We start from the raw sequence: 14604 nt of genomic DNA, 5'->3' as shown, positions 1-14604 counted from the left end.
CTCCAAAGACGTGCAGGTTTGTAGGTTAATTGGCTTGGTGTAAAATGTAAATTGTCCCTAGTGTGTGTGCGTGTGTGTGTGTGTGCGTAGGACAGTGTTATGCCCCTGTCCCACTTAGGAAACCTGAACGGAAACCTCTAGAGACTTTGTGCCCCACCCAAGGTTTCCGTGCGGTTCCTGGAGGTTCCCGGAGGTTTTTGTCAGTCTCCCTACCTGCTTCCACTACCTGCAACCACCTGCAACCTCAAGGAACCGCACGGAAACCTTGGGTGGGTCGCAAAGTCTCCAGAGGTTTCCGTTCAGGTTTCCTAAGTGGGACAGGTGCATCGGTGTGCGGGGATCGCTGGTCGGTGTGGACCCGGTGGGCCGAAGGGCCTGTGCTCTATTAAAAAAAAGGCCCAGTGCCGTCAAACGCTCATCGTATGTTAACCCACTCACTCCTGGGATCATTCTCATAAACCTCCTCTGGACCCTCTCCAGAGCCGGCACATCCTTCCTTAGACAATGTTTAATGTTTACGTTTCTTTTCTTCTTTTTTATTTTAGACGGATGTATGGAAATCTAATTTTTTTCACTGTAAAGCACTTTGGCTTCAACATGATTTGATTTAAAAGTGCGATATAAATAATACTTACTTACTTACTTACTTATGTGTCATTCCTAACTGTCACTGTATGTCATGTTGTCACTCGCGGGCGGAGCACCACGGCAAATTCCTTGTATGTGAATACTTTGCCAATAAACGTATTCATTCATATGCCACCCCACCCCACCCCTACAACCTCCTTACTTACAGCACGACGACACAGGCACACTGACAGCCAGGATAATCCAGGCGATGTCCACTTTGCTGAGGCAGATGGTGGCTTTCTGCTGAGGCTCCTCCGCGTCCGAGACGTGGGAGACGTTGCCGGGGGCGTCCGGCCCTCGTGTCTCGGCGGGAACCATCCTGTTGAGAAAGCTGCCGGCCGCCGTGGACTCGGACTGGCTCAGGGTCGAGGAGATGGCGGCAGCGGCCGAGGCCGAGGTGGGTAGGAGGCCGGGAGTGGCGGGGCCTTCCCTCCTCTCGGAGGGCGCGCTGGACGTGGCCGGAGAAGACCAAAGATGAAGAGAGAGCGTGGCGGAGAAGTCCCCGTCACCATCCCCATCCCCCGCGTCTTCATGTGGGGAATGCTGAGCGGAGGTTAGGAGATCCAGGATTGGAGTCGCCGGCCATTTTAACGACAGGGTACCACCGAACGTCGGGGGGGCCGGCGAGGACGAGTCCGAGTCCATTGCCGGAATTCCGGGCAGGAACGGCGTCTGCGAAACCTCCCCCTCAGCAACACCCCTTCCCTCCACTTGCCCGAGGTGCTCAGATAGTTGCCAGTTTCCTTCGCTCCATGGATGCTGCTGCACCCGCTGAGTTTCTCCACCACTTTTGTCCACCTGCTCAGAGTCAAGATGGCCACCAGCCTGGCCCAGCGCGGCCTCCTCCGTGGACACGTTCAGCCCGGAGGCTGGGCTGGGGGAGACCACCTCACGCTGGTGGCCGGGGGGGGAAGAAGGCAGGGGGGGGACGTTCCCGCCCACCAACAACCCACCAACCTGGCGGGACGTGGCCAGCCTCCCCTCGGCCGCTGGCGCCTCCGGGTACAAAGTGCTTTGGGCGCGCGAAGAACCGGTGGGTGGCATCGTCCTCTGGTCGACCCCGGCAAAGACCAACATGGTGGGCTGGATCTCAATGGGTATGGAGTCAACCAAACCGCTCTTGGAGCCGTGGGCCGTGTCCAAAGTCCTGTGTCTATTTGTAGCGCGGTCCACCATCTTGGAGCCGGCACTAGGCTTGGCCGACATCATTCTTACGGCTGTTGAGTCTGTGAGAGAACTTTGAGACATGGACTTGGGGGACAGTTTGTGCGCGGCAGATATCAGTTCTTCAGTCAGTGCCAGGATTAGAAGACCTAAGCATAAACAAGGAAGGTGTGTTATTCGAAATCAGAGTATTGTGAAGTGCTTGGGCTGCAGGATATAACCACATAACAATTACAGCACGGAAACAGGCCATCTCGGTCCGTGCCGAACAATTATTTTCCCCTAGTCCCATCTACCTGCACTCAGACCATAACCCTCCATTCCTTTCCCATCCATATACCTATCCAATTTTTTTTTTAAATGGTTACAGGATACAGAGAAACTGCAGGCCCTTCGGCCCACCGGGTTCATGCTCGCCATCAATCACCCAATCACGAATCTCGAATCCCATGTTATCTCCATTTCTCATCCACTCCCTACAAACTAGGGGGCAATTTGCAGAGGGAAAATTGACCTACAAAGCTGCATGTGGATTTGAATGTGGGAAGAAACCAGGGCACCTGGGGGAAACCCACGGGGTTCCATGGAGAATGTACGAACTCCACACAGAGATGGCACCCGAGGGCAGGATCGAACCCCCCAGTCTCTGGCAGTGTGAGGCGGCAGCTCTCTCAGCTGTGCTACTGTGCTGCCCTTTTAGTTCAGGGATACAGCATGGAAGCAGGCCCTTTGGCCCATCGAGTCCACTCTGACCATCGATCACCCATTCACACTAGTTCTATGTCATCCCATATTCTCATCCACTCCCTACACACCAGGGGCAATTTACAGCGGGCCGATTAACCTACAAACCTGCATGTCTTTGGGATGTGGAATTCGTTGGCACAGGCAGCTGTGGAGGCCAAGTCAATGGGTATTGTTAAAGTGGAGCTTCATATATTCTTGATTAGTACAGGGTGTCAGAGGCTATGGGGAGGAGGCAGGAGAATGGGGATTGAGAGGGAGAGATAGATCAACCATGGTTGAATGGCGGAGTGGACTTGAAGGGCCGAATGGCCTAATTCTGCTCCTGTGACCTATGTGGGAGGAAACCGGAGCGCCCGGGGAAAAACTCATGCGGTCATGGGGAGAACGTACAAACTCCACAAAGACAGCAGCCGAGGTTGATAGACAATAGGTGCAGGAGTAGGCCATTCGGCCCTTCGAGCCAGCACCGCATTCAATGTAATCATGGCTGATCATCACCAATTAGTACCCCATTCCTGCCTTCTCCCCATATCCCCTGACTCCGCTATCTCTAAGAGCCCTATCTAGCTCTTTCTTGAAAGTATCCAGAGAACCGGCCTCCACCGCCCTCTGAGGCAGAGACGTGCCCGGGGCTTCAGCTGCGGGCGCAGCGAGGGCTCTCATCGCGGAGCGGGCGTGCCCTCGCCAGGGCTCGCCGGAGGGGAGCGCTCCGTTCGCTGGCCCGCGGCAGCCTGAAGCCGTGGTCTGCAGAGCTCCAGCCGGCGCAGCGTCCTAGTCCTGGGATCCCTCGTTGGGGACCCGGGAGGGGAAGAGCTCCAAGCACCGGCCCACAGCCAACTTCTACCGCGGGCGCGGCGTGGACTTGCCATCAGGAGCGGGGCCCCTCGCCGGGGATCCCTGGAGGGGAGCTCCGAATGCCGGCCCCAGCGGTCTGCGGTGCTTCTGGCTGTGGCGCGGCGGGGACTTTAAATCTTTGACCGCCGGCCTGCGGCCTACACCAACCTGAAGCCGCAGTCTCCGGTGGGGAGGCACCGTTTCAGGACTTACCGGGACTTTTACCCGTCTACTCATCTGGACGCACGCAGCAGCGGCTGCGGAGGGTTGAGGTCCCGACCACGGGGGAAAATGGAGGAGCACTGGCCTGACACTGGCCACACCGCCCGCTGCTGAAAGACTCATCCATGCCTTCATCTCCTCCCGACTGGACTATTGCAACTCACTGCTCCTTGGCATCAGCTCCACCTACATCAACCGACTCCAACTGGTCCAGAACGCAGCCGCCCGACTCATCACCCACACCAAATCCTGGCATCACATCACTCCAGTCCTCAAACAACTTCACTGGCTTCCCATCTCCCACCGGATCACCTACAAAATCCTGATCCTCACCTACAAAGCCCTCCACCATCTGCCCCCCCCCCCCCCCCCCCCGTCTCGCACTGCCCTCCGCTCCCCCTACCGACCCTCCCGGGCCCTCAGACCCACATCAGCCGGTCTCCTCTCCATCCACAAGTCCACCCTCCGCAGTTTTGGGGACAGAGCCTTCTCCAGGGCAGCTCCCAGGCTCTGGAACTCCCTCCCCCAACTGATCCGCAATTCCGTGTCCCTCACCATCTCCCAGTCCCGCCTCAAGACCCATCTCTTCACCTCTGCCTATCCTTAGCCCCACGTGCCGTCCCTTTTCATCTGTGCATTAATTGCCTCATACTGTGTTTTGTATTGAATTCTGTTTTTACTTTGTGTACTAGTCATGTCTCTACTATTTATTTCATTCCCCTTACATGTTTTTCCTCTACCTGCTAGATTTTTGTAAGGTGTCCTTGAGACTCTTGTAAAGGCGCCCATAAATAAAATGTATTAATATTATTATTATTTGTGCCTTCCACCACAGTGAAGAATGCTGTGGTGGATGTTTGTGTTAAATTCTTATTGTGTTTTTGTGTGTTTTTTTTAAATTGTACCGCTGCTGGCAAATTCATTTCACTTGCACTCACTCTGACAATGGAGGATGCCCAAAGGTGATAGTGGAAATGGGAGGGGGAGTTAAAGTGTTGGGCAACCGGGAGACCCCAGTCATCCTACTACTTCACATCCTCCTATCCCATCACCATCACCATCACCTCTTCTCCCCCAGCCAACAATGGACCATTGTGGGCTCCATCCTTCCCTGGTCATCTGTTTGGGATGGACCGCAAGTGCTGTCTGTGCGGAGTTTGCGCGTCATCCCTGTGACTGTGGGATTCCTCCGGGTGCTCCGGTTTCCTCCCACATCCCAAAGATGTGCGTGCCGGTTTGTAGGGAGATTGGCTTCTGTAAATTGTCCCCAGAGGGTGTAGGATAGTAATAGTGTACTGGGTTGATCGATGGTTAATCGCAGGTTATTCGACCCTCTGTAAATTGCCCCTCGTGCGCAGGGAATCGATGGGAAATTGGGATAACATGTGAGCGGGTGATCCACAGCCGGTGTGGGGCCTGTTTCCGCTCGGGATTTCCCTGGATGCCATGCTTTCAAGTTCAAGTTCAAATTACATTCATTGTCACATATTTCCGCCCACATTCCAAAGACGTGCAGGTTTGTAGGTTAATTGGCTTCTGTAAATTGTCCCTGGCGTGTGTGTAGGATAGTGGGAGTGTGTGCGGGGATCGCTGGTCGGCACGGACCCGGTGGGCCGGAGGGCCTGTTTCCGCTCTGTATCTCTCAATCAAACGATAAAACGCTAACAACACTAAAGTGGCAGAAGCTCAAACACAATAAATCCATCTCCTCCCATGGGAAGGAAATGCGGCCAAAAAGGATTCTTGCTTAATTGGTTCTATCCTTCAGACAGCATTGAGGCCCATGCACAAAAAAAAAAATAAGTGCATCGAATGCAGAAATACCTGCTGCTGTAAGTCATAAGGTGTTGTATCGGATGATGTTCATACGCTCCAGGAGCAGAATTAGGCCATTCAGCCCATCAAGTCCATCTTTTCCTCTCAGCCCCATCCTCCTGCCTTCTCCCCATAATCCCTGACACCCGTACTAATCAACAACCTCCCTATCTCTGCCTTAAACGTATCCACTGACTTGGCCTCCACAGCCGTCTGTGGCAAAGAATTCCACAGAATCTGACTAATGAGATTTCTGCTCATCTCCTTTAGAAACATAGAAAATAGGTGCAGGAGTAGGCCATTCGGTCCTTGGAGCCTGCACCGCCATTCAATATGATCATGGCTGATCATCCAACTCAGTATCCCATCCCTGCCTTCTCTCCATAACCCCTGATCCCTTTAGCCACAAGGGCCACATCTAACTCCCTCTTAAATATAGCCAATGAACTGGCCTGAACTACCTTCTTGTGGCTGAGAATTCCACAGTTTCACCACTCTCTGTGTAAAAAGGTACTCTTTCTAAAGGTACGTCCTTTGATCCTGAGGCTGTGACCTCTGGTCCGGGCCATCTTCTCCACATCCACTCTATCCTGCATGCATTTGGCCCATATCCCTCTAAACCCATCCTATTCACGGACCTGTCCAAATTGTTTGCCGCAGAAGGTTGTGGAGGCCAAGTCAGTGGATATTTCTCAGGCAGAGCTGGATAGATTCTTGATTAGTGCGGGGTTATGGGGAGGAGGCAGGAGAATGGAGGTTAGGAGGGAGAGACAGATCAGCCTTGATTGAATGGCGGTGGACTTGATGGGCCGAATGGCTTAATTATGCTCCTATCACATGACCTTAAATGGTTCTTCACATAGATAGGCAGTGAATGGAGGGATTATGAGGAGATTAGTTTAGTTTAGGTACAGTTTAGGGCAGTGGGCAGGTGCTATAGACCTGCACGGGAAGGTAGACGCTCCCGCCCCCACGAGTCTCGGGCAGATGGGGCTCGTCAGCCTGGGAAGGCGGTCCATCTAGGGGAGGGAAAACTCTGATTTAAAACCTCCGCTGCCTCGTGGCCATATCCAGTCATGGAAAAGGCTCCAGGAGTGAACCTCAAGAAAATACCGAGTCGGAGCCCCTAAGGCAGTTTGTCGTTGTCTACAACCTCGCTCTGGCAGCTCCTGCGACGGCGCTGGTGCCAAACTGTAACGGTCCTTTGGATCGATCAGCGACGTGGAGAGGGGGGACGTGCTGCATGGCCAACAGCCTGTCCCCCATATGACATCGCCCAGGCTTGCATCCGACCAGGATGCATCACCCATGGTCAGTCATGACCGAGAGGGGCCTACTTAGGTACAGTGAAAAGCTTTTGTTGCCTGCTAACCGGTATGACTTGGGATCATGTTTGGCAGAGATACTGTGGGCCGAATGGCCTGCTCCCCTGCTGTACTATGTTCAACATTGAGATCCGTGGGGCGGCACGGTGGTGCATCGGTAGAGTTGCTGCCTCACACCTCCAGAGACCCGGGTTCGATCCCGAGTACGGGTGCTTGTCTGTACGGAATTCGTACGTTCTCCCCGTGACCTTTCTCCAAGATCTCCGGTTTCCTCCCACACTCCAAAGACGTGCAGGCACGTAGGTTAGTCGGCTTGGAATAAATTGTAAATTGTCCCTAGTGTGTGTAGGATAGTGTTAGTGTGCGGGGATCGCTGGACGGCGAGGACTGGGTGGGCCGAAGAGCCTGTTTCCGCGTTGTATCGCTGAACTAAACTAAACATCGGTTCAGGGTTCTTACTTAGTAGTTGGTGATGGATGACCCGTGAGCTTCTCTTCATGGTATCACCTGCTCCAGATTATCCTCCACATTAGTCATGATTCACTCTGGAAGTAAACACATGAAAGACCACGTTAAAGTGGGAGTGGGATATAACACCAGGCTCCTTGCCATTCACAAAAACTCCATCAGTTGTCGTTCATAAGTACACAACCCTTACAGCCGTACAGTGAAACAGCGTGGAAACATGCCCTTCGGCCCAACCCGGTCAACATGCCCCATCTACACCAGTCCCACCTGCCCATATCCCTCCAAACCTGTCCTAGCCATAGGAGCAGAATTAGGCCATTCGGCCCATCAAGTCTACCCCACCATTCCATCATGGCTGATCGATATTTCCATTTCAACCCCATTCTGCCTGTTTCCACACTGTATAACACTGTGACAACAGTACACACAGGGAAAGGCCATTCAATAGACAATAAACGCAGGACTAGGCCATTCGGCCCTTCGAGCCAGCACCGTCATTCATTGTTATCATGGCTGATCATCCCCCATCAGTACCCCGTACCTGCCTTCTCCCCATATCCCCTGACTCTGCTATCATTAAGAGCCCTATCTAGCTCTCTCTTGAAAGTATCCAGAGAGCCGGCCTCCACCGCCCTCTGAGGCAGAGAATTCCACAGACACAACTCTCTGTGTAAAAAAAGGGTTTCCTCGTCTCCGTTCTAAATTGCTTACCCCTTATTCTTAAACTGTGTGGCCCCTGGTTCTGGACTCCCCCAACATCGGGAACATGGCTCCTGCCTCTAGCGTGTCCAAACCCTTAATAATCTTATATATTCCAATAAGATCCCCTCTCATCCTTCTAAACTCCAGAGTATACAAGCCCAGCCGCTCCATTCTCTCCTCATATGACAGTCCCGCCATCCCGGAAATTAACCTTGTGAACCTACTCTGCTCTCCCTCAATAGCAAGAATGTCCTTCCTCAAATTAGGAGACCAAAACTACACATAATACTCCAGGTCTGGTCTCACCAGGGCCCTGTACAACTGCAGAAGAACCTCTTTGCTCCGATACTCAACTCGTTGTTATGAAGGCCATCATGCCATTAGCATTCTTCACTGCCTGCTGTACCTGCATGCTTACTTTCATTGACTGATGAACAAGAACCCCCCAGATCCCGTTGCACGTTCCCTTTTCCCAACTTGACACCATTTAGATAATAATCTGCCCACAATTTATGTGCCGTAAAAGACCAACTCTTGACCAATCTGCCTGTCCAATAATCTTCATCCTAAACCTGTACCTAATTCAACACAACATACCAGGAATTCAACATCTGCTGCTTTCCTATGAAGTCTCTTATTTAAAGCCGGATAATGTCCAAGTGTATAGTGTATGGGTATAGTAACAGAGGTTGAGTAGGCTGGGTCTCTATTGGAGTGTAGAAGGATGAGGGGTGATCTTATACAGGTGTACAATATCATAAGAGGAATAGATCGGGCCCCTTGCCCATAGGTGAATCAAGGAGCAGAGAATAAAGGTTTAAGGTGGGGGGGGGGGGGTAGATTTATTCAGGACCCGATGGGTAACCTTTTCACACAAAGGGTGGTGGGTGTATGGAACGAGCTGCCGGAGGAGGCAGGCACTATTATAATGGTTAACAGTTAGACAGGTACATGGATAGGACAGGTTTAGAGGGGTATCGGCCAAACGTAGGCAAGTGGGACTAGTGTCGATGGGACATGTTGGCTGGTTTGGGCTGAAGGGCCTGTTTCCACACTGTATCACTCTATGACTATCTCAACACTTAATCACAGATTTGACATTTAATCAATAACATTGATGATTTATACCACAATTCTTCCCTCGTGTACATCCCACGCTAATCCCTATCAATTAATTTAGGATCCACAGCGGTTTCATAATGTATTTTATTTCTAATTGTAAAATTCCCCAGGTGCTGACGAGACTAACAAGCTTGTATTTACTCTTGTGAATGGAGCACAGTGGCTCAGTTCAGTTTAGTTTAGTTTATTGTCACGTGTACCGAGGTACAGTGAAAAGCTTTTGTTGCGTGCTAACCAGTCAGCGGAAAGACAATACATGATTACAATCGAGCCGTCCACAGTGTACAGATAAATGATAAGGGAATAACGTTTAGTGCAAGGTAAAGCCAGCAATCAAGCGTAGTCCGAGGGTCACCAATCAGGTAGATCGTAGTTCAAGACTGCTCTCTGGTTGTGGTGGGATGGTTCAGTTTCCTGATAACAGCTGGGAAGAAACTGTCCCAGAATGTGGAGGTGTGCGTTTTCACACTTCTGTACCTCTTGCCTGATGGGAGAGGGGAGAAGAGGGAGTGGCCAGGGTGCAACTGGTCCTTGATGATGCTGCTGGCCTTGCTGAGGCAGCGTGAGGTGTAGATGGAGTCAATGGAAGAGAAGTTAGTTTGTGTGATGATCTGGGCTGTGTCTACAATTCGCTGCAATTTCTAGTGATCTTGGATGGAGCTGTTCCCAAACCGAGTTGTGAAGCTTCCCGATAAAATGCTTTCTACGGCGCATCTGTAGAAGTTGGTGAGAGTTGTTGGTGAGAAGTTTGGAAATGCACACCTCCAGATTTAGGGACAGTTTCTTCCTGGCTGTTATCAAGCAACTGAACCGTCCTCTCACCAACTAGAGAGCGGTCCTGAACTCCCAACTGCCTCATTGGCAGCCTTCAGACTATCTTTAATTGGACTGGACTGGACTTTACCTTGCACTAAACATTATTCCCTTTATCCTGTATCTGTACACTGTGGACGGCTCGATTGTAATCATGTGTTGTCTTTCCGCTGACTGGTTAGCACGCAACAAAAGCTTTTCACTGTACCTCGCTACACGTGACAATAAACTAAACTAAACAGGCGCATGAGAGGAATAGGTTGTGAAAATGCACAGCGTCTTTTGCTGAGAGTAGTGGAATCAAGAACCAGAGGAGATAGGTTTAAGTTGAGAGGGGGGGGGGGGGGGGGGGAAAGATTTAATAGGAACCTGAGGGGTAACTTTTTCACACAAAGGGTGGCGGGTGTACGGAACGAGCTGCCGCAAGAGGTAGCTGAGGCTGGGACTATCACAATGTTGAAAAGACATTAGAACAGGTACATGGATAGGATAGGTTTAGAGGGATATGGGCCAAGCATGGGCAGGTGGGACTACTGTAGATGGGACGTGTTGGCCAGTGGGGGCAAGTTGGGCCGAAGGGCCTGTTTCCGCTACCTCTATCCTGGCATCACAGGTAGATAGGGTGACAAAAAAAGGCTCATGGCAGGCTGGCATTCATTAGTCAGGTACTAACTATAGAAGGTACACAAAAAAAGCTGGAGAAACTCAGCGGGTGCAGCAGCATCTATGGAGCGAAGGAAATAGGCAACGTTTCGGGCCGAAACCCTTCTTCAGACAACCCGAAACGTTGCCTATTTCCTTCGCTCCATAGATGCTCCATAGATGCTGCTGCACCCAGCTTTCTCCAGCTTTTTTGTGTACCTTCGATTCTCCAGCATCTGCAGTTCCTTCTTAAATACTAAGTATAGAAGTTGGGTTGAGGAAGTTCTCCTCTCTCCGATGAGAGTTGTGCAACATCCTCTCTCGCTGCTCGACCCGAAACATGACCCATTCCTTCTCTCCAGAGATGCTGTCTCACCCGCTGAGTTACTCCAGCACTCTTGGGTTGTTATGTTATAGTTGTACAAGACATTGGTGAGGGACGCACTTGGAGTATTGTGTTCAGTTTTGGTCTCCCAGCTGCAGGGTGGATGGCGTAGACTCACTGAGTGACTAAAGGTTCTTTAGTAACTTGTAAGTTTATTTGTTGAACTAAATTAAGGCGCATGTTGCAATCAAAAGCGCTTGAACAATTGGTCATTGCAAACAGGCCCTTCGTCCCAACTTGACCACATCGACCAACATGTCCCATCTGCACTAGTCCCACTTGCCTGCGGTTTGGCCCATATCCCTCCAAACCTGTTCTATCCATGTACCTGTCTAACTGTTTCTTAAACGTTTGGATAGTCCCAGCCGCAACAACCTCCTCCGGCAGCTCGTTCCATACACCCACCACCCTTTGTGTAAAACAGGTCACCCTTCAGGTTCCTATTAATGGACCGGTCCCACTTGCCGATTTTTTCAGCGACTGCCGGCATCATGTCAGTGTCGCCGAATGATTTCGAACATTTCAAAATACAGCGGCGACAAAAAAAATGTTGTGACACTTGAAAAAACACCGCACGTCAATACGTCGTCACGCCGTGTATTTTTCGGTGACCTGATACGTGAGTCAATGATGCCGGCAGTCGCCGAAAAAAACCGCCAAGTGGGACAGGCCCTTAAATCTTTCCCACCTCACCTTGAACCCATGTCCTCTGGTCCTCGATTCCCCTACTCTGGGCAAGAGACTCTGTGCATCTACCCGATCTATTCCTCTCATGATTTTGTACACCTCTATAAGATCTCCCCTCATCCTCCTGCGCTCCAGAGAATAGAGTCCCAGCCTGCTCAACCTCTCCCTGCAGCCATAAAAATAACCAGACGATAAAAAATTGAAAATGTCTTTTAAAAAATCGATTCTGGCTCATTTATTGCTGTGTAAGGAGGCGGTTTCTTAGGATGCAATTTTTGAATTATTATTTAAAAGATTTACATTTTTGTCCTTGGTCTTAATAATCTTAAGGTCATAAAATCTTAAAAGTCCATGAATAGGCTAATCAGTGGGAAATTGTGCGGTTAGGTACTTCCCTTGCTGGAAAGGCGAAATAAAATAGAAACAGAAAGGGGAGGCGCGATGGCGCAGAGGTAGAACCGCTGCCTCACAGCGCCAGAGACCCGGGTTCAATCATGACCACGGGCGCTGTGTGTACAGAGTTTGCACATTCTCCCCGTGACCTGCGTGGGTTTCCTTCCTGTGCTCCGGTTTTCACCAGCACTCTGTAAATTGCCTCGAATGTGTAGGGAGTGGATGAGAAATTGGGATAGCATAGAACTGGTGCGGACGGGTGATGGATGGTCAGCCTGTTGGGCCGAAGGGCCTGATTCCATGCTGTGTCTTTCAATCAATTCAGTCAATCCATCAAACTGGTGGAGAAAGGTAATTGAAAATGGATTTAAGCTCGTCTGAAGACGCAAGGAACTGGTTTACAAAAAAAAAAGACTCAGCGTGCTGGAGTAACTCAGCGGGTCAGGCAGCAACTCTAGAGAACGTGGATAGGTGATGTTTCACAAAGTGCTGGAGTAACTCAGCGGGTCTGGCAGCATCTGTGGAGAACATGGATAGGTGACGTTTCACAGAGTGCTAGTGTAACTCAGCGGGTCAGGCAGCATCTCTTTAGTATATTGTCACGTGTACCGAGGTACAGTGAAAAACCTTTAATGTGTGCTAACCAGTCAGCAGAAAGACTATACATGATGACAATTGAGCGGGCCACAGTGTACAGATACATGATGAAGGGAATAACGTTTAATGCAAGATAAAGCCCAGTAAAGTCCGATTAAAGATAGTCCAAGAGTCTCCAATGAGATAGATGGGAGGTCAGGACCGCTTTCTAGTTGGTGAGAGGACGGTTCAGTTGCCTGATAACAGCCGGGAAGAAACTGTCCCTGAATCTGGAGGTGTGCGTTTTCACACTTCTGTACCTCTTGCCTGATGGGAGAGGAGAGAAGTGGGAGAGGTGAGACTGGTGGAGGTTGGTTTGTGTGATGGTCTGGGCTGCGTCCACAATATTTGCTGCAGTGTCTTGCAGTCGTGGCTGGAGCTGATCCCAAGCCAAGTATCTAATCCAGAAAAGCAACTTCAGAAAGTTCTTCATTTTTACATTTCATTGTAACAGTCTATAGCTGCTGCCCAATTAATAATTTAATCAGTATTACTGCTATTAACCATCTCATTATTTCTCCAGCTTAATGCAGTTAAAAGGTTTAATGATAGTTGTCCAGCATCCACTCCTTGCGTCTGATTCATCAGCAAATTCCCCACTTAACTCCTCTGCAAAGAGATTCTTCACCAAATGACGGCACCACAAGAAGCCAGACAGTTCTCATCCTCTGCGGAAAACCAGCCATCAATAATAACTGCATCCTCACCAGCATGCCAAGACTTATATTTTTAATCAGCATAAAACATTATATTGCAGAATAATGTATCACCGCAGCAGTGGCGCAGCGGGTAGAGTCGCTGCCTCACAGCGCTAGAGGCCCGGGTTCCATCCTGACCACGGTTGCTGCGTGGGTTTTCTCCGGGTGCTCCGGTTTCCTCCCGCACCTCTTGATTGTAATCGTGTTTAGTCCACAACTAGGGAGCGGTCCTGAACTACTATCTACCTCATTGGTGACCCTCGGACTATCTTTGATCGGACTTTACTGGCTTTACCTTGCACTAGATATTATTCCCTTTATGGGTCTCGACATTCCATTCCTTCGCTCCATAGATGTCGCCTCACCCGCTGAGTTTCTCCAGCATTTTTGTCTACCTTCGATTTTTCCAGCATCTGCAGTTCTTTCTTAGACATTCCCTTTGTCACATATCTATACACTGAGGACAGCTTGATTGTAATCACGTTTAGTCTTTGCACCAGCTGGTTTCTTGTTTAGTATGGGTGTCAGGGGTTATGGGGGGAAGGCAGGAGAATGGGGTTAGGAGGGAGAGATAGATCAGCCAAGATTGAACGGTGGAGTAGACTTGATGGGCTGAATGGCCTAATTCTACTCCTATCACGTATGACCTTATGGTTAGTAGGCGACGAAAGCTTTTCACTGTACCTCAGTACACATGACAATAAACTAAACCAAACTAGTCTTTTCTCCGACTAAATAGCACGCAATATAAACGTTTTACACTGTATCTCGATATATGTGACAATATCATAATCAACTAACATCCACTGAACTAACCTATGAAATATCTCCTGAGCTGCTGAGTTACTCCGGCACATTGTGTCTTTTTTTTGTAAACTACCATCTGCAGTTCTGTGTATCCCCAGGGCATATCTTGTGCCTTCTTTAGCCTGACTTGGTGTTTGCAGGGGGCTATGTACAAATAGGGTAACGTTTATATTTGAGATACGGCACGGAAACAGGCTGTTTGGCCTACTGAAGCCGCGCCGACCAGCCCTCACCTATCCATATTCTCCACAGATGCTGCCTGACCCGCTGAGTTACGCCAGCACTCTGTGAAACGTCACCTATCCATGTTCTCCACAGATGCTGCCCGACACCGCTGAGTTACTCCAGCACTCTGTGAAACGTCACCTATCCATGTTCTCCACAGATGCTGCCTGACCCGCTGAGTTACTCCAGCACTCTGTGTCGTTTTTTTGTCAATCAACAGCTGCAGTTCCTTGATCGCCTTCTTTGCCCTGATTTGGTATATACAAATTTTGTATTGTTTAGAGAACAA

The 14604-nt window shown here is 50.2% G+C and overlaps 1 protein-coding gene across 2 annotated transcripts in view; it reads right to left on the bottom strand.

Moving 5' to 3' along the window:
• The window catches only part of tmem108 (transmembrane protein 108), a 40808-nt gene that overhangs the window by 12590 nt on the left and 13614 nt on the right, over nucleotides 1-14604 (bottom strand). For both annotated transcript variants that reach the window (XM_055653516.1, XM_055653524.1), the window contains exons 2-3: nucleotides 7197-7282; nucleotides 795-1943 (exon numbers count right to left, since the gene is read on the bottom strand). In XM_055653516.1, coding sequence (XP_055509491.1) covers nucleotides 795-1943; nucleotides 7197-7236 — 1189 coding nt within the window. In that variant the 5' untranslated portion in view covers nucleotides 7237-7282. The remainder of the gene's footprint in view (nucleotides 1-794; nucleotides 1944-7196; nucleotides 7283-14604) is intronic.

The sequence above is a fragment of the Leucoraja erinacea genome, chromosome 2, assembly GCF_028641065.1.
Source record: "Leucoraja erinacea ecotype New England chromosome 2, Leri_hhj_1, whole genome shotgun sequence".
In the NCBI taxonomy this organism is placed as follows: domain Eukaryota; kingdom Metazoa; phylum Chordata; class Chondrichthyes; order Rajiformes; family Rajidae; genus Leucoraja; species Leucoraja erinaceus.
Note: the sequence above shows the minus strand (reverse complement) of the source record. Positions and strands in the feature narration are given on the sequence as shown.